Raw genomic sequence first — 23,588 nt, 5'->3', positions numbered from 1 at the left:
ACAACCTCTAAGTCCTTGGAACTTCCAGGTAAATGATAGGCTTGTCTTTGTTATTCATGGATGGGGGTGCTCCCTGACCACACCTGAGTTTTCACTAATGAGGGACTCAGGATGGGGCTGGTCAGGACCAGAAAAACCAGTCATGTGATTAGAGGGTTGGGGCTTGGAGGCACAGGAAGAAGCCTAACTTACCGACCTCTCAACTCCAACCTCGAGGGAAGGGGAGGGAGGCTAGAAATTGAGTTCAATTTCCGTCTCCAACTTCACATGGCTTTTTCCTCTTCTGTCTTCTCCTCTTTTGTCTCTTATAAGGGAACTTGTATTTAGATGTAGGGTATACTTGGATAACCCAGGATATCTCGAGATCCTTGACTTAATTACATCTGCAAAGACTTTTTCCAAATAAGGTCACATTCATAGGTTCCGGGGTTAGGACATTATCTTTTGGGGGCCACCACTGAAACCACTAGTTCCCCCAAAGCTGTTTTTCTCACCTCTGGAAACAGCATGTGCAAAGGCCGCACTGGCTGTTTCCTCTGCCAGGGATGCTCTCCCCCCACCACTTTTCTAACCTAATTAGATCTTCATTGTCCTTCAAGACCCAATGCAGTCACTAATCACCAGGGAAATGCAAATCAGAACCACAGTGAGGTATCACCTCACACACCTGTTAGGATGGCTATTATCAAAAAGACAGATAAGCGTTGGAGAGGGTGAGGAGGAATGTAAACTGGTACAGCCACTATGGAAAAAGGTGTGAAGATCCCTAACAAAATAACAAATAGAGGCAATTCCCTGGTGGTCCAGTGGTTAGGACTCCACGCTTTCCCTGCCTTCACTGCCGAGGGCGTGGGTTCAATCCCTGGTCTGGGAACTAAGAACCCGCAAGCCACGCAGCACAGCCAAAAACAAAAGAACAAAAAAAGTGTCCATTGGCTAATGGATAAAGAAGATGTGTGTATATACACACAATGGAATATTATTCGGCCACAAAAAGAAGGAAAACCTGTCATTAACCTGGAGGACATTATGCTAAGTGAAATTAGTCAAAGACTAATACTGTATGGTGTCACATGGGGAATCTAAAAAAGTCAAATTAATAGACCCAGAGAGTAAAATGTTGGCTGCCAGCAGCTGGGAGGTCAGGGAAACAGAGAGTTGTTGGTCAGAAAAGACAAACTTTTAGTTATGAGTAAGTTCTGAGGATCTAATGCACGGCATGGTGACTCCATTTAACAAGACTGTATGGTATACTTGGAAGTGGCTGAGAGTGGATTTTTTAATTAATTAATTAATTGATTAATTTTTGGCTGTGTTGGCTCTTCGTTGCTGCGTGAGGGCTTTCTCTAGCCGTGGCGAGTGAGAGTTACTCTTCGTTGCGGTGCGCGGGCTTCTCACTGCTGTGGCTTCTCTTGTTGCGGAGCACGGGCTCTAGGCACGCAGGCTCAGTAGTTGTGACGCGCGGGCTTAGTTGCTCCGCGGCATGTGGGATCTTCCCGGACCAGGGCTGGAACCCGTGTCCCCTACATTGGCAGGCGGAGTCTTAACCACTGCGCCACCAGGGAAGTCCCGTGAGAGTGGATCTTCAGTATTCTCACCACAAATAAAAAAGGTAATTATGTGAGGTGATGGCTGTGTTAATTAACTTGATTGTGGTAATCATTTCACAGTGCATATGTATGTTAAATTATCATGTTGCACAACTTAAGAAACCACATTGTAAAACTGAAATATATACAATTTTTAACTGTCAATCATACCCCAATAAGGCTGGGGAAAAAAAAAACTCAGTGAAGTGGCACCTGCCTTGGGAAGATTCCTGCCATCTCTCTCGTCTTCACCTCATACACAGACACACACACACACTCAAGTTGGGAAAGGTGTCTGCTTCAGGCCCCCAGAGTGCCCTGAGCTTCTACCACTGCTAGAGTACTGTACCTGTCACCTTAGGTTTCATCAGTGTCTTTCAGCCAGAGCTGAGCCTACCTCTCCTCTGCTCACAGATCCTCTATGGCTCCCTAGTGCCCTTGGGACAAATTCCCAACCCCTGCTGACACCTTAATTTTAGCTCAGTGAGACCCATTTCAGACTTCTGACCTCCAGAGTTGTAAGATGATATGTTTGCATTGTTTTATTTAAGCCACTAACTTTGCGGTCATTGTCACAGCACTGACGAGAAATGAATATACCTCTCATCCACTGCATGAGCTCACAAGGCTAAGTTCTGTCTTGTTCATGGCCATCCCCAGCACCTACAACAGTGCCCCACTCACAGCAGGCACTCAACCGATTTTTGTTGACCAACTGGATGGCTGCCTTAACTAGGAGCTCCTGCCCCTAAGCCAGAGAAGATTGGACCAGAAGTGGACATCTACCCCAGTCTGGCCAGATTTCTTCTCCTGTGGATGTGGCACTAAGTGTCCTCTGTGGTCTGGGCTGGGGGTATAGAGACCTCCTGTAGTTGGCTTTGGCTGGTTAAAGCAACAGGACTAATAGGAAGGTCACTGAGGCAGCCCATGGAATCTGAGGGAAAGTTATGAAACCCCAGAGGAACTAGAGCCTTCCAGGGACTTTCCTCCAAGACGTTCCTATGTCTTTCCTGTCCAAACGTCCAGATCCTGGGAGAGGTTATCTATTCTGCCCAGCTTTAGTCAAATACTGACAGGAGGTTGTCTGCTCTCATTTGCCCCAGGACAAAATCAACCTCTAATTAACAGCATGTTTTGTGTAACCATCACAGAATCTACCCAATGAGGTTGGAACTATTAGCCCCAATTTATAGATGAGGAAACCGAGGCTTAGAGTGGTTAAGACGCTTTCCTAAAGTCACATGGCTAGAAGGATCTGGAATGAAGCAGACAGGCAGATACAAGACCCAAGAGATCACGTGACCCACTGAGATGGGACCTGAATACAGCTCCTGCTTGCATTCGGGTTCTCAGGACCTGGGGTTTCCAGCTGTGTATCTCGCCCTATTTTCCATATCTCTGTAGCTTTCCAGAAAATTTCCTTTTATCCTAAGCTAGTGTGTGTGGGTTCCTTGCATCAAAAAGAATTCTCAAACAGTGGTATGCTGGAGTGTCTCGTGGGAACTGTTAAAAGTTCAGGAATTGTCAGCCGGTTGTTCAATCATCTGGAGCTTGAAATTGACACGGTAGGAGCACCATGGAATTGGCTAAAGTTACTTACCATGGATTTTATTTTATCCCAGAGAGCTACTGTATTTTATTTTCACCAGCACACCACAGATTCTGAGGCAATGCAGAGGCAGAGAAAACCAGGGAGCAGGAGCCATTGGATGGAAAAGACCAGAAGAGACAAGAGTCGCTGCGGGCCTGTCCAAAGTTTCTTAGAGTCCCTTGTATCTATTTCACAGACACTGTGTTGTCCTGGCGCCAGCCCATGGGGCTGCTGAGTCTCAGAACTGAAATGGCCTCAATAGCCCAGAAGTTGCTATTTCCTCCCTTCCTCCCCTCAGAAACACAGCCAAGATTGGTCAGAGTTTATTGGAACCATAATAAGAGGAAAATTCCGGACGTCTGGCATCGGTTGGGGTCCATCTGTCCTCTGTCCAAGATGGAGTGGGTGACACTTGGGCAATCAGTCCCCCATGGGCAGCCACAGGGCCTTGGTCCGTGCTGCCCGCAGCCCCAGCTCTGGGCCTGCCCCCTCGGCGTCCTGATCCCAGGCCCGCGGGTAGCCTCTGTTCACCCACACTGGCTTGAGGTTTCCTGCTGAGGCCCATTCCACAAACTGGGAGCCCTGGCGTGGGGAGATGGGTGGGGGGGTGGGGGGGTGGTCAGCATTTCCATTGGCTTGGTTGCTAAGCAGCTGCTTCCTTGGCAACAAGGACTATTATTGAGGAGGGGCCTAAAGGCTTGCCTAGGCTCTGTGGCTAGAATGTTCAGCTCCTAGAAAGCAAACCTTCCAGATGCTGAGGGAAACAAGGTTGACCTTTACGGCTATGGAACTTCTTCCCCTTTAACAGCCCACACTCAAAGGAATGGGGCCTGAAGTTATTGTTGACAAGGAGTTCCCATCTGTTACCATCAGGAGGTTTAAGAGGGTGGACTGCAGGCTTCTGACACTGTTGCTAGGGTGTGGTCCTTAGCAATGGGTTGTCCAATGAGATTAAGTCTTTGGGCTAGGCAGGATCTCAGGCCCTTGTTGCTAAGGAGATCCTCTTCCTTAGCAACCAGGGCTCTAAAGGGGCAGGATCTCAGAACGTGGTTGCCAAGGAGTTTCTCCCCCTTAGCAATGGGTGTTCTAAGGGGGTGCAGCCATGTCCCCAGAAAAGGAAGAGTTTGTTGGTGAAGTTTAAGACACTGGAGATGGCAAAACAAAAGGTACCTGGGCAGATCCGAAATACCACAGGGCCTGGATGTCCTGGTGCAAGGCCAAGCAGCGGGTCAGGTGGTCCCGGTCTCCTGTCACCACATTCACCAGGCCCCCTGGCAACAAGGTGGCCATATCCTACGGGATGGGATAGTGGGTCATCCAGGGTTGGGAGGGAGTCAGAGACCCCCAGGGCTGTCGGGGAGGGTAAGGAATGAGCATCTGGGGAGTGGCCATGGGGGTCCTGGAAGGAATGGGACTGGGGTCATGACTGGTGAAGGCTCACAGTCTGGAGAGAACCATCACTGGGTCTATGAGGAGTGAAGGTTTTGTGCCAGGATGCAGGTTACCATGGTTACCAAGGGGGTGGGGTGAGAGCTGAGCTCCTGCAGGTCTTGGGGCATCTTTCATCCATCTGCTGCTCCACAGGCTGCTGGGAGCAGCAGCAGGCAGGCAGGCGACTGTACCTGGCAGACCTCCAAGGCAGGGATGGGACAGGCCCCGCTGGGCACCAAGACCACAGTGTTGCCGTGGGCCAGAGCAGGGGCCAGCAGAGACACGAAGGCAAGCAGGGGCCACTCTTCCGGGCACACAATAGCCAGCACGCCCAGAGGTTCCTGCAGCCGAAGCACGGGGCCTTTCAGCTCTGCTACCTGCAGGGACAGGCAGGAGGTCAAGGGCGGGGCAGGAGAGCCTGACTGCCCTCCTTTGGTCTCCTCTATCACCCGCCCTTTTTCTCCTCTCATCCCCAACTTTGCTTCTCCGTAACAACTCCAATCATAATAATAAAACCAGGTGATATTTCAGAGCATAGACTCTGGAGCCAGACGCTGGGTTCACATCAGCTGTGTGACCTTGGGTGGGTTACTTAACCTCTCTGGGCCTCAGTTTCCCACCTTTAAAATGAGGATAATAATAGTGCTTACCTCAGAGATTTGCTGTTAAGATAGAATGAGTTAATATGTGTAGAGGTCTCGAAATCTAGCCTATAGGTTTGTGTGTGTGTGTGTTTTTCTTTAAATTAATTATTTATTTTTGGCTGCACTGGGTCTTTTTTGTTGCGGGTGGGCCTTCTCTAGTTGCAGAGAGCGGGGGCTACTCTTCGTTGCGGTGCATGGGCTTCTCCCTGCGGTGGCTTCTCTTGTTGTGGAGCACGGGCTCTAGGCACATGGGCTTCAGTAGCTGTGGCTCGCGGGCTCTAGAGCACAGGCTCAGTAGTTGTGGCACACGGGCTTAGTTGCTCCATGGCATGTGGGATCTTCCCAGACTAGGGCTCGAACCCGTGTCCCCTGCGTTGGCAGGCGGATTCTTAACCACTGCGCCACCAGGGAAGCCCTGTGTGTGTGTTTTAAAGCTTTACTGAATGTAACTATCACTAAACTGCACACACTTTAAAGTGTACAATTTGATAAGTTCTGATATATGGATACACCCGTGAAACCAATCACAACAATCAAGATAATGAACTTCACTCCCCCAAATTTCCTTGTGCCCCTTGGTAATCCTTCCCTCCCTGCCTCTACTTGAACCCTCTGTGCTCAGACAACCAGTGATCTGTTTTCTCTCTACAAATTAATGTGTATTTTCTAGAATTTTCTAGATATAGAATCATATACAGTCTGTACTCTTTTATCTGGCTGCTTTCACTCAGCATAACCATTTTGAGATTCATCCATGATGTAACTTGTTCCCTCCTGATTGCTGAGTAGGAGTCCGATGTACGGGTGGGCCACATTTTGTTTATCTATTAACCTATTGAGGGACATTTGGATTGCTTTTTTGGCTACATGAATAATGCTGCTATAAACATTTGTGCAGGGACTTCCCTGGTGGTCCAGTGGTTAAGACTCCGTGCTCCCACTGCAGGGAGCGTGGGTTTGATCCCTGGTCAGGGAACTAAGATCCTGCATCCCGCAAGCCGCACAGCAAGGCCAAAAAACAAAACAAAACAAATTTGTGCATAAGTCTTTGTATGGATATATGTGCTCATTTCTCTTGGGCTAAAACCTAGAAGTTAAATTTATTTAGATAAATACCTAGGAATCATGGTGGGTCATACGTTAAGAGTATATCTAGGGAGTTCCCTGGTGGCCTAGTGGTTGGATTCTGGGCTTTCACTGCTGTGGCCTGGGTTCAATCCCTGCTTGGGGAACTGAGATCCTGCAAGCCATGCAGTGCGGCCAAAAAAAAAAAAAAAAAAAAGAAAAGAGTATATTTAACTTTTTAAGAAACTGCCAAACTATATTTAACTTTTTAAGAAACTGCCAAACTGTTTTCCAAAGTGGTTGTCCCACTGATGGCCCCACCAGCAGGGTGCGAGAGTTCCAGTTCCTCCACATCCTCACCAACACTTGGTAAGGTCAGTCTTTTTTTTTTTTTTTTAAAGGATTTTCTTATTTATTTATTTATTTATTTATTTTTGGCTGTGTTGGGTCTTCGGTTCGTGCGAGGGCTTTCTCCAGTTGCGGCAAGCGGGGGCCACTCTTCATCGCGGTGCGGGGACCGCTCTTCATTGCGGTGCGCGGGCCTTTCTCTATCGCGGCCCCTCCCGTCGCGGGGCACAGGCTCCAGACGCGCAGGCTCAGCAATTGTGGCTCACGGGCCCAGCTGCTCCGCGGCATGTGGGATCTTCCCAGACCAGGGCTCGAACCCGTGTCCCCTGCATTAGCAGGCAGATTCTCAACCACTGCGCCACCAGGGAAGCCCAAGGTCAGTCTTTTGAATTTCAGCCATTCAATAGGTGCCTAATGATATCTCATGATGGTTTTTTTTGTTGTTGTTGTTGGCTGCACTGGGTCTTCGTTGCTGCGCGCGGGCTTTCTCTAGTTGCAGAGAGCGGGGGCTACTCTTCATTGTGGTGCGAGGGCTTCTCATTGCGGTGGCTTCTCTTGCTGCAGAGCATGGGCTCTAGGTGCGTGGGCTTCAGTAGCTGTAGTTTGCGGGCTCTAGAGTGTGGGCTCAGTAGTTGTGGCGCACAGGCTTAGTTGCTCCTCGGCATGTGGGATCTTCCTGGACCAGGGATTGAACCTGTGTCCCCTGCATTGGCAGACGGATTCTCAACCACTGCGCCACTAGGGAAGTCCCTCATGGTGGTTTGGCTTGCATTTCTCCAATGACTAATGATGCAGAGCATTCTTCCATGTGCTTATTGGCCATCCATAAGCAAACATTTTCTGAGCCCTTGGCTACACGTCAGACATTAAATGCTCGGCTCACTTAGTTTTCATAACAACTTCTCAAGGTTGGTACCACTGTATAAGTGTATAATTGTATATCATTTATGGAGGAAGCCCAGGTCAAATGACTAGCTATCTTTCCATTATCTTTCTATTATCTCTATCCCAGAGTGTGCCCATGCCATTGCTTGAGTCACTGAATCCTCACGCTTTCTTCACTGGACCCACCATACGTTTCAGACCAACCTAGTATCTATATTTAGCTGCATATTATATATATAAACAAAACAAAAATCACACCAAACAATACTCTGTGCAATGCACTCTATATTTTCTATCCTGTTCTCTTTTGTTAAAAAAAGAAACAAGAACAAAAACACCAAAGCAGGGCTATGACCCACTAAATTGGTTTTATGGCCCAGTAATGGGTCACTAACAACAATTTGAAACACTACTCTGAGGTGGGCTGGATACCCATTATACAGAGGATGAAAGCAAGGTGTAGAGAGGTGAGGCCACTTGGGCCTGGACCCCTAGTCTGGCTCATTCTGGAGCCCCTCTGACGCCACTCCAGACTGCCTGCCCTGTCTGCTGGCCCACAGACCCCTCTCACCTGCAGGGTGCAGCCTGGGGCCTGGACGCGGGCCCCCCATGCCCGAAGGCGCCTCACGCTCAGCTCCACCTCCGCCTTGGCGACCTTGAGCTCCACTCCATGCCTCTCCAGCCTCGAGACCAGGGTGGACTCTCGGCGTTGCAGTGCGGCCGCCAGGGCCCACAGTAGGGCTGCTCGGGCCCCTGGCGACTTGCCCACCCAGCTGTGGGTGGACAGGGCACATTGGGGGTTGGTTTCCTCATCCTGGTTCTTTCCAGGTGCCCCACCTCTGTCCACAGCTCCTACCCTGGGGGTCCAGGCCCCGTAGCCCATCTGCCCGGGGAGGAGAGTGAGAGGCCAGACCCACATCCCGTCAGCCCTGGGAGCTCAGACTCCATAGCCCACAGTCCTTGGGGTCCAGACCCCATGTCCCATCAGCATCAGCTCGGTCCTGGGGTTTCGGGCTCCCCTCTCCGACACCCCACGACCCCTGCGCTGTCTCACGTGACACCCCGCTTCCTTACCCAGGGGCAGCCTGGTGCGCAGCCTCCACGGCGCCTCGGATATCCTTGGCTCCGCCCTCAGCCACGTAGCCATGGAGATCGCCCTGCGAATCCCTGATGGGCCTGGAGCTCCGGGCCCCAGGAGCCTGGAAACGGCCTCCCACAAAGAGCCCATAGGGGGGTGCTGGGCTGGAGCAGGGTGAGGTGTGAGGGTGGGTGCTGGGGCAGGGACTGCTCAGACCCCATCCCCACCCCACTGGATGGACCACTCGAGCTCCCATGAGCCTCTGCAGGACCCCACATTCCTGGCCCCGAGTCTCTGGGAGAGCACAGACCTTCCACACGCCAGGAATTCTGAGAGCTGTAGTCCCTGGAACAGCTCACCTAAGGCCTGTTTCAGGCCCAGCTGGTAGGGTGGAGGGAACAGCAAGGCCAAAGGTGTCATAGTTCAGATTCTCCGACAGGTAGGGCAGCCGGGTAGGGGTCCCTGAGGGCCGCAGATACTCGTACAGACCCTGAGAGAGGGACAGCGTCAAGAGGACGTGAGAAGGGCACAAGGTGGATGAAGGGGTGGTGATGGGCAGGGAGGGGTGCACTCACATCTGGCCCCCCGTGCCAGGAAGACCCACTCTCCTTGCAGCCACCTGTTGGCACTGCAGGGTCTCTGAGGCCGTGGGCATTGATCCAGACCGTGCCCATCTGGAGCCTGTGGGGAGGAGGGGCCATCAGAGAGGAATGCACAAACTTGAGGCGGGGAGGGGTAGTCAGAGAGGCGGGGAGAGACCCAGAGAGAGGGGAAGACATCGAGACTGAAGCTGGGGCCATCCCAGCAGGGCCCCCTGTGTGCCCAGTGGGTGTGAACTGACCCGTAGGCCAGCTCCAGGGCCTGCCCCAGTCTCTCGCTCCACACGCTGGCACTGCCTCCTCGGGGCGTCCAGTTGGCCATGGCCAGCGCCTCCTTAGCAGTGCGGAAAGGGGAGGCCACGACCAGAGGCCACGGCACCTGGAAGGGGTGACAAGGGAGCTCAGGCGGCCTGGCCAGCCCCTCCCTCCAACACCCCACCCACTAGGAGTCCAGCCTACAGCAGTCAGCAGCCCCCAGACCCAGTGCAAATGGTCACCCTGGGGGCCTCTGTGTTGTGCCGCCCATGTCCGGCTGAGGATGGGTGGATGGCCTAGGGTCTCTGAGACCCTGAGAGGCTTACCTCTGCCTGGGTACATGGAGAGGCTGGAGGGAGGTCAGAGACCAAGGATGGGGGAAAGAATGGGCTGTCTGGAGGCATACTGCCAGCCTGGAAGACCTAGGGAGACAGAGAAATAGATCTGCAAGTTCACTCCAGTCCTCTCCTCCCCAGGGATCCAGGAGTCTGGACCCCAGACCCCTCCTCCCTCAGACCCGGGAGTCAGACCCCAGCCCCTCCTTCCTCACACCCCGGAGTCCAGGCCCCCAGACCCATCCCTCCACAGACCCAGGAGTCAGATCTTGAGGTCCCTCCTCCCCCGGCACCCCAGAGTCTGCGCCCAGGCTCACCTGTGCCCCCTGGCTCTGGGCCTCGCGCACATAGCGCTGGGCCAGGTCGCGTGCAGCAGCCCCCCGGGCCCCCATGTCCACGGCCCCGTCTAGCCCTCGGCCACCGCGAAGCCGCCCCATCCGCGCCTGGAGCCGCCTCATTGTCTCATCCCACGCAGACTCCTGGATGAGGAGTCTGAGTCCCCCCTGTTAGGAAAAGGGGGGGTTAGGGTGGGCAAACTCGGAGCCTACGTGGGTGGGTCACATCCCCACAGAGGGCCAAGCCTGGGGGACATATGTGTACAGACCAGAGGAGGGTCAGGGAGAAGTGGCCGAGGACCAGGAGACTCCCTGAGGCCCCAAACTTCAGGGAGGATGTGGAGTTACAGAAAGCTGGTGACGCAGAGTGAAGAGAGACGCTAGAAAACTAGGACATGGACACTCAGAAAAATGAAGAGTCCTAAAGAACAACAGACACAGAGCCCCCGAGCCTGGAAGCCCAGGAGAGCCGGGAACGTGGAGATTCAGAAACTCGAGAGGATGAGGAGTCCTTCACATGCGACGGTCTACAGATAAGAGTTTGGAGACACAAAGAACTGAAAATTAAAACAAATGAAGGGACTTCTCTTGTGGTCCAGTGGTTAAGACTCTGCGCTCCCCATGCAGGGGGCCCGGGTTCCATCCCTGGTCAGGGATCTAGATCCCACATGCATGCCGCAACTAAGAGTTCACATGCCACAAATAAAAGATCTCGCATGCCACAACGAAGATCCCACACGCGGCAACGAAGATCCTGCATGCCGCAACTAAGACCCAGCGCAGCCAAATAAATTAATTTAAAAAATAAATAAATAAAATGAATGAGGGCTTCCCTGGTGGCGCAGTGGTTGAGAATCTGCCTGCCAATGCAGGGGACATGGGTTCGAGCCCTGGTCTGGGAAGATCCCACATGCCGCGGAGCAACTAAGCCCGTGAGCCACAATTACTGAGCCTGCGCGTCTGGAGCCTGTGCTCCGCAACAAGAGAGGCCGCGACAGTGAGAGGCCCGCGCACCGCGATGAAGAGTGGCCCCCGCTTGCCGCAACTGGAGAAAGCCCTCGCACAGAAACGAAGACCCAACACAGCCATAAATAAATAAATAAATAAATAAAAATTTAAAAAAAAAAAAAAAAAAAGCTATTAAAAAAAAAAAAAAAAAAAATGAATGAAGACGTGGAGCCCCAGAGTCTGGAGACAGACGTGCCCAGCCCCCAGGTCTCACCGGGCTGCGGTCAGACCAGGCTGCATCCACAACGCCCTCCACGGCCGAGTCCACATCCGCCGTCTCCATAAGTAGCAGCAGCGACTCAGCCCCCAGTGCCAGGCCCAGCTCGGGACCCTGGCCCGCCAGGGCCCGCCGTAGGGCACGGCCATCCTATGGGATCCACACAGGGGTCAGCGGCGGGGAGGAGCATTCCAGCCCCCCAGCTGTGTCCAGACACCCTCCCACCCCTGAAGATACCTCGATGGCTCCACAGAAGGCCACCTTCTGGACTCCAGGCTGTGAGGCCAGGACAGGCCCCAGGGAGGCAGGGCCGCTGATCACATTGAGGATTCCTGGGAACTGGCCTAGCTCCCCCGCCAGCTGGGCCACAAGGAGGGGCGTCGGAGAGGCTGGCGGCACGAGGACCACCACAGTGCAGCCTGGGGAAGGCAGGCAGCTCAAGGACCCTGGAGTCCAGACCCCCAGCCCCCTTCTCCCTCAGACCCTAGAGTCCTAACCCCCAGCCAATCATTTACCCACAGCCAGGGCAGGGCAAATCCTCCACATCATCTCAAGGAAGCAGAATGTGGGTGGCAAGATGAGACCAATCACTCCTGCAAGAACAAATGAGACTGGCGCAGGCGCTGCTGGATGGTGAGGGAGGATGGGGCTGGGGGCTGGGACTCCTGCTTCTCACCCAGGGGCTCCCAGCCTGCCAGCGCCTCCTCCTGGGTGTGTGCCTGGACTGCATGGTGCTGGAGCAGCTGCTGGGCCAGAGGGACATCCCTGTCTCGAACTTCTCGAATGGCCCGTCCAGTAACCAGGGACTCCAGGGTCCACAGCAGCCGCTGGTGCTTCTGGATCATCTTGGCCAGTCTGTGGAGCAAGCAGGCGGGATGGTCATTGTTTTCTTTTTTTCCTTTTCCTTGGCCGCCCGCACGGCTTGAGGGATCTTAGTTCCCCGACCAGGGATCGAACCTGTGCCCCCTGCAGTGGAAGCGCAGAGTCCTAACCACTGGACCGCCAGGGAAGTCCTGGGATGGTCATTTCCCACTGCCCCTTGGCCTGATAGAGTCCTGGAACACGCCCTGTGTATACCTGAAGTACAATCCCCAGGAACCCCTGGGGCATCTTTGGTGGAGGGCACCAAAGATGTATGGGAAATGTAGTCTGGTAAACACTCAAAACCTCAGGGTGCTGTGTAAAGATCTTGGCCACCTGTAACCCCCAAACGTGCTAGGAAATGAAAGCTTAGCCTTTAAGTTCAATTGTTCTTTGGGAAATGGAATCTTTGTCTCTAACTTCCCCAAGAATGTGCTGGAAAACAGTTTCAGGAGCTTCACCAGCCCCAGTGAGCTGTTGAGAAATGGCGCCCAGATGAGTCCCAAGGGTATGCTGGGAAACAGGCTTTGTCATTTCTAGTCCCAGCGAACAGTGAGAAATGGAAGTTTTAGCTGCTAAAGGCTCAAAGGCATGCTGGGAATATGAGTCTTAGCAGCCAGTGAATTCAGGGGGATATTGGGAAATATAGAGTCTTTGTTCTCAAATCCTTCTCCGTCTCCTGGGGTCCACACCTCAAGTGCATCACCTGGTCAGATGCTGGGCCCGAAAGGCTCCAGGTTGTGTGCTCCAGTTCTCCAACGAGGTCCTGGCAGCCTCCACGGCTCCCGCCACATCCTCCGTCTGTGCCTGGAGGCAACTGGCCAAGTTCTCTCCTGGGGAGATGAATGGGGGGAACCCAGTTGGGAGGTGGGGGGAACCCGTGTCAGAACTGGAGGGGGCTGACATTTCTGGAGCCCAGAAGCACCCCAAGGCGGTAAAGCTGGTCCCCCTACCCCACACAGGGTCTCAGTTTTACCATCTGACAAATGGGGATAAATCTATATAGGTCTTTGCTCTGACTGCCTCCCACAGGCAAGGAAGGGCTTTTAGGAGACAGTGACTTCAAAAGTGTTCACAGGGACCTGGAACCATAATTAGGAGGACTGTTATCAAGAGGGGCCAGAAATCTCAGCCTTCTTCTCCCATCAGCTGCCCCCTGCCCTCAGGGCCCTGAGCAGAGAGAATGGTATATTGTTGGTGGGTACACCTGGGGCCACAGACACCTCTTTCCCACGACTGGGGGACACCGCATACCTGTGATGGGATCCTGGCAAGGCACTGAACTCCTGTGTTCAGGCTTTAACCACCGTCCGTTAACATAGTGACCCAAGTGCCGGTCCTGGGTGTCCAGCCAGGCCTGGGGGAGGTGGAGAGAGTTCGGAAAGGGGTCTGAGAGGCAGCTGGGGGAGCTTGATCCCTACCCAGAGTCCTCTGGGAAGAGAATACCCACCCCCTTTGCCCCATCAGTTATTTTCCCGTGTAGGAGGAAAATACACATAAACATAAAAAATACATAACATGAAATTCACCATTTTAAAGTGTAAATTCAGGGCATTTTGTATCAATACATTCACAATGTTGTGCAACCATCTCCACTATCTACTTCCAGAACATTGGGAATTCCCCGGCGGTCCAGTGGTTAGGACTCCACGCTTCCACTGCTGGAGGCCCAGGTTCGATCCCTGGTCGCGGAACTAAGATCCCACGTGGCGAGCAGCGCAGCAAAAGAAAAAAATCCAGAACATTTCCATCACCCCAAAAGGAAACTCCATACCCATTAAGAGCTCACCCTCCCTTCTCCCTTGCCCCCAAGTCCTGGTGACCACTAATCTGCTCTCTGTCTCTATGGATTGGCCTATTCTGGACATTTCATATATAAATGGAATCCCACAATATGTGACTTTCTGTGTCTAGCTTCTGTCACTCAGCTTGGTGTTTTCGAGATTCATCCGCACTGTAGCGTGGATCAGAATTTCATTTCTCTTTATGGCTGTATGATATTCCATTGTCTGGAGAGACATTTTCTTTACCCATTCATCAGCTGATGGGCATTTAGGTTGTTTCTGCCTTCTGGCTATTGTGAATAGTGTTGCTGTGAATGTTCACGTACAAGTCTTTCTTTGAATACGTCTTTACTTCTCTTGGGCATATATCTCGGAGTGGAGCCGCTGGGTCGTATAGCAATGCTCTGAGTAATTCATGCAGGAACCACCAAACTGTTTTCCACAGCAGCTGCATCATTTTACATTCTCACCAGCAACGTATGAGGGATGTCCTATTGACTTTTACATACGGAGAATGTGAACAAAGGATTAATAAAACTTGTTCTTCTCCGTGGAGAAATGACCTTCTTGAATAGAAATGACTTTCTATTTCCCTGGAAATCTGATACAATTCAGTTATATTTCTAGACAATATTGACCCCCGACTGGTCCACTGCATCTGGACTGGGAAAACTGGGAATATACCATAAATATCCAGTGGGAAGCCAGAACTTTGGGGCTTCCTGGAGTGCTCTGCATTCTTGTGATAGGCACGTTCCTTGCCAGGACCCTTGCAATGCCCATGAGACTGTATCACGTGGTATCAGGTTCTCTTTGGGAGGTGGGGCTTTTAAGCCAGGTGACTCCCATACCTTCCCACGTGTGATGGCGTTCCCTCCCACCTCTGCTGTCATCACTTGGGAACGATGTGACCCCTACTGAAGACACAGGCCTGATGCTGCCTTGCCAGGTGCAGTTTACTTGGTTGTGAAGCGCCTAACTGAGCCCAAGGTAGGGAGTCCCTGGAGCCTGGGGCCACATGGCCTGGGTTTGAATCGTGGCTCTGAAACTTCCTTGTTGTGCAGTCTTAGCCTGGGTCTCAGCTAACCCATCTGGAAGATGGAGATAATCACAGTCTCTCCCTATTTCACAGGACAGTGATGAGAATTAAATGGATCCATATGTGTCATAGGCTCAGAACAGCACTTACTTAAGACTTCCTATTAATTTTATTGCATTTCATTCTGTTTCCTGTTTCTTTCTCTGTCTTCCCTAAATCCTTTCTAAATCCAAGACATCCTTTCCACTTTTTCCTTCTGCAAACTGGTTTTTGTTGTTGTTGTTTTTGGCCGCTGGCTTGCGGGATCTTAGTTCCCCGATCAGGGATTGAACCCGGGCCCCCTGCAGTGAAAGCGAGGAGTCCTAACCACTGGACCGCCAGGGAATTCCCCAGACTGTTTTCTCTTAGCATCCCCGATGCCTTAGTCTCCTGATTTTTCTCTTACCCTACCAACTGGGCCTCCTCATTTTTCTTTAAAGTAAAAAAAAATTTTTTTTTTTGGCTGTGCTGGGTCTTCACTGGGGCGTGTGGGCTTCTTCGCTGTGGGCTTCTCTCTAGTTGCGGCGCACGAGTGCAGTTGCCCCGCGGCATGTGGCATCCTAGTTCCCCGACCAGGGTTGAACTCGCGTCCCCTGCGTTGGCAGGCAGATTCTTAACCACTGGACCACCAGGGAAGTCCCCAAACTTTTTAAGTAAAGTAAAAATTCATAAGTTTCAAATTCAAAGATGCCCCCCCCGACGGAAAGACATATTTTTGAAATAGTCGGGCATATATGAACATGGGCTGGGCACTAGATAATATTAAAGAATGACTGTTAATGTTAAAACGGCCTGGTGGTTGTTACAAAATGAGTCCTTACCTGTTAGAAATGAAGATTCAAATACTTATGGGAAAATAACATGACATCTGGGTTTTAAATCACTCCAGGAAAAAAAAGAGATACAACATTGGATGAAATGTTGATGATCGTTGACACTGAGTGATGGGTAAATGGGAGTTCATAATTTAAGTACTCTGTGTAACTTTGCAAAATTTCCCCCCCAAAGAAAAACAGAACCCAGAAAGAATGTTCCACAGGGTCCTGGCAGGCCACCCTGGTGTGAGAAGAGGGCCCTGGTGGAGACTAGGAACTCATGACTTGTCTAAAAAGACAGTTAGCTATTGGATCCAGATTATCTTTGTCAGGGAATGTGAGGCAAAGGTTGCCAAACTTTGGAATTTTATTTTCAAGAGAAGCTGGAATCCCGGATGTTTACATGAAATTAGTTGTCCACTAATTCACATTTTTAAAAATAAAGTTCAGGCCAAAGAAAACATGTTTGTTGGTTGAGTCTGGCCCACAGATTGTAAGACTGAGCTGGGGGGCGGGGTGGGGGGGATGGGGGGCATGGGCTCTGGAGTCCCAGGGCTCAGGTTCAAATCTCATTTTCACATTTTTTAAGATGTGTTGACTGTTAGCAAATTACTTACCTCTTTAAGCTTCTGTCTGCTATCGCTAAAGTAATGACAATAATCCCCTCTCACAGCTGTTTTGGGGATTAAATGAGATCATGCTGAACACAGAGGCTGGCACATAGAAAGCACCCAATAAATATAAGCTATTATCACATTATTGCTATTTCAGGATAGTCCATCTCTAACCAACCTCCAAGGGTGGGAATTCTCTATACTCCATCCCAGATCCTCTTATCTGAGTCTACACTATAGTTCTAGATAATCTCATCATTCCCACCATTCAATTATCTTTCTACTGTGAGGTCCCTGTCTCCAGACCTGAGGCTCAGGCACAGGTAGTATTTGACTCCTGCACATGGCCCAAGGCTTTCCCTCTCATCATCACCATGTGATAACCAAGCCCACAGTCTTTCCCAACCTTTCTGCCACCCTACTCCTCTTGGGTTCACCATGGGGGGTGGAGGGAGGACAGAGACAGCCAGACCCAGACCCGAGGCATTGTCCTTGCCCTCTCAATACCCCAAACCCTGTTACTCTTGCATCTCTGCCTCATCTCTTCTCCATCTCTACAGTCCGCACCAGGCTGTGGTCTCATCTTCTTCCACGTGGACCACTGTTCTAACCTCCTCTTTCCCTCCAGAGAAGCCCAAGCTTCTCACACCTACGGCTAGAGGGCCCTGTGAGATCAGGATGGCTCCATGGGGGAATTCTGAGGGGGCTGGGTAACTATACAAAATTCGAAGCACCGAAGTTATACACGGGAACCCCAAGATCGTTCTGGGGGACCCTGATGGATCACGGGAGTCTTAGGGACGTTCTGAAGTACACGGAAGGATCACGGGAGCCCCACGGGGTTATTCTGCGGGGTTGAAGGTAATTACAGGAAGTTCTGATGTATTCTGGGATTCCGAGAGTTCCCGAGATTATAGGAACCCCACAAGTGTTGACGTGACCCTGAGGACTCACGGGGGCTCCGCGGAGGTCTCCGGACGACCAAGGGAGCCCCCCCAGGAATTCCGAGGGACCCCGGGAGCCATAGGATATTCTGAGGAATCACGGGAAGTCTACGCGGGTTCTGAGGGTCCTCGGAAGATCACGGGAGCCCCACAGGAATTCTGAGTCCCAGGGGATCACAGGAAGCTCTGAGGCGGCCCTGAAGAATCACAGAAGCCCCTCGGGGGATTCTGAAGAATAGGAGAATCACCACCGTGAGTTTTGGACCGTGGAACACGACAGCCACTAGGGCTCGCGAGAACAGACTAAAGGGCTAACAGGCAGCAACCGTAAGGGCTCAAGGGAACGTCCTCCAGGGTGGATCCTAAGGAGTGGCGGGAATCACGGGAGCTGAGAGGGGCGGAGCTGCTGAGCTGCCGCGGTGGATCACGGGAGTCCGCGCTCAAAACGGGGCCCGGAGGACTGGGAAGGGGGATGGGCAGCGCCGGCCGGGCAATCCTCACCAATGCGCATGCGTGGCTCTCCGGCACCGGTCCGTATTCCAGCGCGGTGAAGATCTCGCAGGCGCGGGATCCTGCGCGCGTCGCAGCCATCACGCTCCCAGGCCGCTTTCCACGGACTACGGAACTCTCTCCCCAAGGGTACCTCGAGGTCTGAAGGGCGGCACCGCCCCCTCCAGCCCAAAGGGCGAGGTACGGGAGATAGAGCGTAACCCCGCCTTAGGACCCGGTGACTCCGCTTATAGGTCTGCGCCGGGAAGTGTAGTTTGGAGCATGCGCATTCCTCAAAGCGGGGGGAGTGGGGAACGAAAATATGAATGCCTTAATAGGTACGAGGCCTCCAGATTTAGAAGAGTGGCCGTATTGGCGTCTTCCCACCACCCTGTTCATATTGGAGGCCGAAAGTACAGCTTTTAGCCCGAAATATCTTTACTCGAGAATCTAATCTACCTCTGGGGACGAGGTGATTGTTCAGAGATCAGAAGGGAGTCCTTTAGGATGGGCAATGAAGTTAAGGTTTTAAAAGTGTGCCAGCTTTGCCCAGTATCCTGGCCAGATGTGGCTGTAGGGAAGGAGCGGAAGTGTGGCTTTAATCCACACCGGAAGTGTGGCGTTTAGCGGCTGTCTGGATTTAGTTTTGATTGGTTGAGGTGAAGGGCGTGGCTTCAGACTTAGACTAGATTGTTCAGTGATTGGTACAGAATGCGGTTGCAGGATAGATGAAGGAGCGTTGGGGTAGTCGGAAGTGTGGCCTACCCAAGTTCCTGGTTATGAAGAGACCAGAAGAGTGGCTCTCATTTAAACACTTGGCACAAAGGGCTTAGAGGGCATCTAGAGACATTGGCTCCTAAAAGATTTGATGCAGTATCTGACCTGAGTAAAACTGTAGTCTCAGGCCAGATTCTTAGATTTTCGTACAGAATTGTGGGTGTCGGGAGTCGGTTGAGGGCCCGGGAGCAGGCGTCAGAGTTCGCATCCAACCGAAGGTTGTTGCTGAGGACGCCTAGGTCTCTTCCCCAGGGCCATGGCCGACTTGAAGCTGCTGGTACCGGAGCTAAACGAGGCAGAGACGATGAGCGCTGAGACGGCGCGTTTCGAGGAGCTGCTGCTGCAGGTGCGGACTGAACGGACTCCTGGGTCCCTGAGGATTTGGGAGATTTTTTGTGTGTGTGTGTGTGTATGTGTATGTGTGTGGTGTGTGTGCGCGCGCGCACTCAGAAACGGGACTACAGTTCCCAGAATGTACTGGCGGGGGGCGGGGGGGGAAGCAACAGGGCCTACGGGAGTTGTAGTTGCTTAACTACTACTACTACTAAATGTTCACTAGTCTCTGGAAGAAATGGGAGTGGGATCAGGGTTGTCCGTCGGGTTCCTCAAAGTAGGAAGGGGACATAGTATGTCTCATGCCCTGCCTAGCTCATATACGTAAAAATTGCTCACTAAACATTTGAGGAACAAATGAGGGGGTTCTGACAGCACAAACGCCAAGCCTGGACGTTGTTTTCTTTCACACAGGCCTCCAAGGAGCTCCAGCAAGCCCAGACAAGCAGACCAGAATCTACACAGATACAACCTCAACCTGGTGAGAAAGACAGAAACCCAAAGAGAGAGGGATAGAGTCCCAGAGAGAGGTGGTCACAGACTGGGGGCAGGAGCATAGGGAAAGGAGAGAGGAAGGAGACACAGTAGTGGTGTATAGAGGCCTTGGGTGATGGGAGTGAACGGAAACCCAGAGAGAGCAAGGAAGGGACTGAGATCCAAAGAGAGGAGGGGTAAGGGGGAGGGATAAATTGGAAGATTGGGATTGACATATACATACTAATATATATAAAATAATAACTAATAAGGACTTACTGTATAGCCCAGGGAACTCTACTCAATACTCTGTAATGACCTATATGGGAAAAGAATCTAAAAAAGAGTTATACATATATATATGTATAACTGACTCACTTTGCTGTTCAGCAGAAAGTAACAACATTGTAAATCAACTATACTCCAATAAAAATTAAAAAAAAAAAAAGATGTGCAGTGACTAGGGGGACAGAGACTCAAACACAGAGAGTGAGAAATCCCAGGGGCAGGAAGGGGAACAGACCCAGAAAGTGGAGGACTAATACTCTAGAAGGGGGACAGATTAAAAGAAGGATGGACACTGAGACCCATGCAGAGACAGATGGTCAAGGACAAACCCATTCCCACCAGGTTTCTGCATAAAGACCAACTCATCTGAAGGGAAGGTTTTCATCAACATTTGTCACTCTCCCTCCATCCCTCCTCCCGCTGACTTGACCGAGGATGAGCTGCTTCAAATGCTGGAGGAGGACCAAGCCGGGTTTCGCATCCCCATGAGTCTGGGAGAGCCGCATGCCGAACTGGATGCAAGTCAGTGCCTTGAGAGGACCCAGGAGTCTAGCCCCCTCGGTCCTTTCTTCCCTAGAATCCAGGGCCCAGGACCCTCCTCCCTCAGGACCTAGAAACCTGGCACCCCTGTACTGATCCTTTTCCCCATGGCATATCCCTAGCCTCCTGGGCATCCAGAACTCTCACTGGACAGTCCTGGTTCTGCTCACCTGGCCAGGCTGGCACTTCTCCCTGCCCCACCCCAGAGCAAGGGAGGGCTGGGCAGGTGCTCATTAGCTGATCTCCTGGCTCTAGTCCTCGGCCAGCCCTAACTCATCCCTGATTTCTCCTCCACCCTCTCCCCTGTCTCTGTGTCTCTGCCTTGTCTCACCTCTGTCTCTGTTGAGCTTCTGTCTCTATATCCTTGTTTTTTTTCAATTCACATATGTCCCCTGAAGCCTCCTGGGATGAAGCTTTGGCCAGTGCCCTGGGGAGTAGGGACTTATCAAAACCCAGAACCTGCCCTTGAGAAACTCTCAGGTTTGGGTGAGGATGAAGGAGGCAGATGTGATTTCAATGTGGTGTGATTCTGTGCTGTGCTCGGGGTGGGGTGGGGGGGCCTCTTCACTCCCACTGAGGGATCAGGGAAGGCTTCCTGGAGGAGGAGATGTCGGATATAAGATTTCAAGGAACCAGAGCAGTTCATCAGGCCAAGACAGAGAAGAGGGTTCTAGGCAGAGAGGACAGAGGGGTCCAGAGGCTGGAGAGAAATGACTGAATTGAATTGATCAGTAATCAAGAGTGATTGGAAGAAATTTAAAGGGATGAGGTTGCTGGAGAAGTGAACTCTCTCCAGGTGGGAGGGGCAGACCACACAGGGCCTCCAGTGCCAGGCTGAAGGACTCAGTCCTCCCCCTGCGGGTGCTGGGGAGCCTTGGGAGGACTATGAACTGGGGAGGGTCAGGGTCAGCTCTGGGACATGGTGGGGAAGGACCAGAGGGGAAGAGACTGGAGCTGGGAGACGAGGCTGGTATGAATCCAGACCGGCAAGTGCGTGTCTTGACTTCCTAATGTCTCTGGGTCTGTGGCTGCTGTTCTTGATTGTGTTTTCCTTGGCTGTGCCTGGGCCGTGGGGTTCCCACCGAGGGCTGGGGTCTCACCCCCTTTCTCTCCCGGCAGAAGGCCAGGGTTGTACCGCCTACGACGTAGCTGTCAACAGCGACTTCTACCGCAGGATGCAGGTTGGGGGCGGGGCTGCAGGGGAGGCCTGGGCCGGGGCCTCTCCCTCCATCCCCCAGCCCTCCCACATCTCTTCTCCCTCTTTCACTCCTAGAACAGCGATTTCTTGCGGGAGCTCGTGATCACCATTGCCAGGGAGGGCCTTGAGGACAAATACAGCCTGCCACTAAATCCAGGTGAGGGGCGGGGCCTGGGCCACGGGGAGGAGCCAAACCTGGAGGAGCTTGGGGGCGGCCCCTGGGAGAAGTGGGACTAGTGTGGGCAGGGATTATATTAGCCCCTGGGCTGTGGAGTTCAGGGAGAGGGCTGTGTGAGTCTTGGGAAGGGGGAGAGGGAGGAGACGGAGGAGTCCAGATAAGGGGGATTCCAGATAAGCGGCAGGGTCTTGAGAGCCTCGAGGGGAGGGGCTAAGGCAGGCACGCTTCCTAAAGTCAAGCTTGGGGGTGTGGTCAGATCCCTGGTATCCTCGGCAGAGGGCGGAGCCTCTCCCATGAGGCTCTCGCAGTGCAAGACCCCCTTCCTCCTCTAGGGGAGGGAGCAAAGGACACCCTGAGCCATGTGACCTTTGATCCTGTGCTCCTTCCCCTCAGAGTGGCGTATATTGAAGAACAGACCTTTCCTGGGCTCTATCTCCCAGCAGAATATCCGCTCCCAGCAGCGTCCTCGGATCCAGGAGCTGGGGAACCTGTACATGCCCGACTCCCCGAGACCTGAGAAAGGGTGGGCATTCAGTGGGCTCCCTATCTCCTGTCTCCCCGACATTCTTTGGAATCTCTCCCACCATCCTGTAGGTGTCGGTGTCCTGGGGCTCTGGGAACCCAGAGGGAGGAGAAGCAGAACTCTCTCTGGGAAGGTGTCCTGAGGCTGCAGGGCTGGGAGGGAGAAAGAGAGGGAACAACCCTGGTAAAGCCCTGGCGGCTCTTCTGAGTTCTGGGTCTTGTTCCTCCCCAGCCCTGAGAAGCCTCACCTGAACCTTTGGCTGGAGGCCCCTGACCTCCTCTTGGCCGAAATTGACCTCCCCAAACTGGTGAGTGCACCCTCCACCAGAGCAGGAGAATGAGGTCTGGAAGGGTTGGGGTCTTGGAGGGGAAGTGATGTGGGCTTGTTATCAGACCTGTGTGAGCCTGGCTAGTGCTGCCCTCTGAGCAGGTTGCCTCCTCTGTCCCATGGGGGCCTCAGGCCCACTTCTGGTGCTGTCCTGAGGATGCCCAGCGCATCGTAAGTGCTCAGTCATAAACCTGTAATTACTGTGTCCCACCTTTTTCTTGGGAGATGAGACTCTTTAAATATGGTATCCCGATACACGAGAGTTCTCTCACTGGTCTGTGTTCTTACCGTCCTGTTGCTGAGAAGGGAAGGGTGGGCTGATTCCACTGCATCCCCAGGAAGGCCCTCTGGGACTGTCGCTGGAGATCGGGGAGAATCGCCTGGTGATGGGGGGCCCCCAGCAGCTGTACCATCTGGATGCCTACATTCCCCTGCGAATCAGCTGTGATGAGAGCAAGGCAGCCTTCCATCAGAAGAGAAAGGTACCTGGGAGGCTGGGGGTTGTGGGGAACCAGGGACACTCGGGGACCTGGACCCCTGGGTCTGAGGGGGGAGGGGCTGGGGGCCTGGACCCCTGGGTCTGAGGGGGGAGGGGCTGGGGGCTGGATCCCCAGGTCCTGAACCTCTTTCCCCTTCCTCTCTCTCCTCAGCAATTGATGGTGGCGATGCCCCTTCTGTCGGTGCCTTCTTGACTGGGTGTCTCCTTGTGCTTCTACATGGAGGGAAGAGGATGGTGGCTTTCCTAAAATTGAAATAAAAGATTTTTGCCTTTGTTCTGTGTCTGGCTAGGAGTAAGTGGGGAGTGGGAGGGAAGAGGGACATTGGACTGGAGTCCCATGGAGGTCACTCCCCCAGCTCAGGCCTCGTCCTCTCCCCCGATCCTCTCCCTGGCCTCCTGGCCTCTAGTCTCTCCCCTTGTCAGTCTCTCTCAAGGCCCCAGAGCTGCCCTTGCCCCACTCCTGTTCACAGCCCCTCTTTGGCTCCC

The 23,588-nt window shown here is 52.7% G+C and overlaps 2 protein-coding genes across 6 annotated transcripts; one reads left to right on the top strand and one right to left on the bottom strand.

The window, feature by feature from the left end:
• Positions 1-3,487: 3,487 nt before the first annotated feature.
• ALDH16A1 (aldehyde dehydrogenase 16 family member A1) lies at positions 3,488-18,109 on the bottom strand. The gene is made up of 17 exons (XM_057533848.1): positions 17,978-18,109; positions 13,496-13,598; positions 12,948-13,074; positions 12,057-12,235; positions 11,896-11,973; positions 11,618-11,799; positions 11,378-11,530; positions 10,138-10,323; positions 9,812-9,907; positions 9,473-9,609; positions 9,207-9,312; positions 8,991-9,121; positions 8,628-8,795; positions 8,125-8,326; positions 4,803-4,988; positions 4,351-4,473; positions 3,488-3,762 (listed from the first exon to the last, which is right to left on the bottom strand). The coding sequence occupies exons 1-17, from the start codon at positions 18,065-18,067 to the stop codon at positions 3,601-3,603; spliced, it is 2,409 nt and encodes an 802-aa protein (XP_057389831.1). The 5' UTR covers positions 18,068-18,109; the 3' UTR covers positions 3,488-3,600.
• On the top strand, positions 17,472-23,375 carry PIH1D1 (PIH1 domain containing 1). Of its 5 annotated transcripts, none has more exons than XM_057533855.1 (10): positions 17,472-17,728; positions 18,995-19,088; positions 19,490-19,556; positions 20,180-20,359; positions 21,497-21,558; positions 21,651-21,732; positions 22,147-22,276; positions 22,508-22,583; positions 22,942-23,085; positions 23,254-23,375. In XM_057533855.1, the coding sequence occupies exons 2-10, from the start codon at positions 18,999-19,001 to the stop codon at positions 23,293-23,295; spliced, it is 873 nt and encodes a 290-aa protein (XP_057389838.1). In that variant the 5' UTR covers positions 17,472-17,728; positions 18,995-18,998; the 3' UTR covers positions 23,296-23,375. The 5 variants fall into 5 exon arrangements, with proteins under 5 accessions (XP_057389838.1, XP_057389834.1, XP_057389835.1 ...); XM_057533851.1 differs by lacking the exon at positions 17,472-17,728 and adding an exon at positions 18,027-18,166; XM_057533852.1 differs by lacking the exon at positions 17,472-17,728 and adding an exon at positions 18,038-18,166 and having other exon boundaries at positions 18,982-19,088.
• Positions 23,376-23,588: the final 213 nt, after the last annotated feature.

The sequence above is a fragment of the Balaenoptera acutorostrata genome, chromosome 19, assembly GCF_949987535.1.
Source record: "Balaenoptera acutorostrata chromosome 19, mBalAcu1.1, whole genome shotgun sequence".
NCBI classification, from domain to species: domain Eukaryota; kingdom Metazoa; phylum Chordata; class Mammalia; order Artiodactyla; family Balaenopteridae; genus Balaenoptera; species Balaenoptera acutorostrata.
This window is presented reverse-complemented; position numbering and strand designations above follow the sequence as displayed.

Excerpts from the sequence above, each read along its gene's own strand:
- ALDH16A1 (XM_057533848.1), bottom strand. The coding sequence starts at position 18,067 with ATGGCTGCGACGCGCGCAGGATCCCGCGCCTGCGAGATCTTCACCGCG. Across the intron at positions 9,122-9,206 it reads CCTGGCACGGGGGGCCAGAT|GGTCTGTACGAGTATCTGCG; the intron begins GTGAGTGCACCC and ends TCCCTCTCTCAG. Across the intron at positions 8,327-8,627 it reads GCGCACCAGGCTGCCCCTGG|CTGGGTGGGCAAGTCGCCAG; the intron begins GTAAGGAAGCGG and ends GTCCACCCACAG.
- PIH1D1 (XM_057533855.1), top strand. The coding sequence starts at position 18,999 with ATGGCCGACTTGAAGCTGCTGGTACCGGAGCTAAACGAGGCAGAGACG. Across the intron at positions 19,089-19,489 it reads TCGAGGAGCTGCTGCTGCAG|GCCTCCAAGGAGCTCCAGCA; the intron begins GTGCGGACTGAA and ends TCTTTCACACAG. Across the intron at positions 21,733-22,146 it reads CAGCCTGCCACTAAATCCAG|AGTGGCGTATATTGAAGAAC; the intron begins GTGAGGGGCGGG and ends CCTTCCCCTCAG.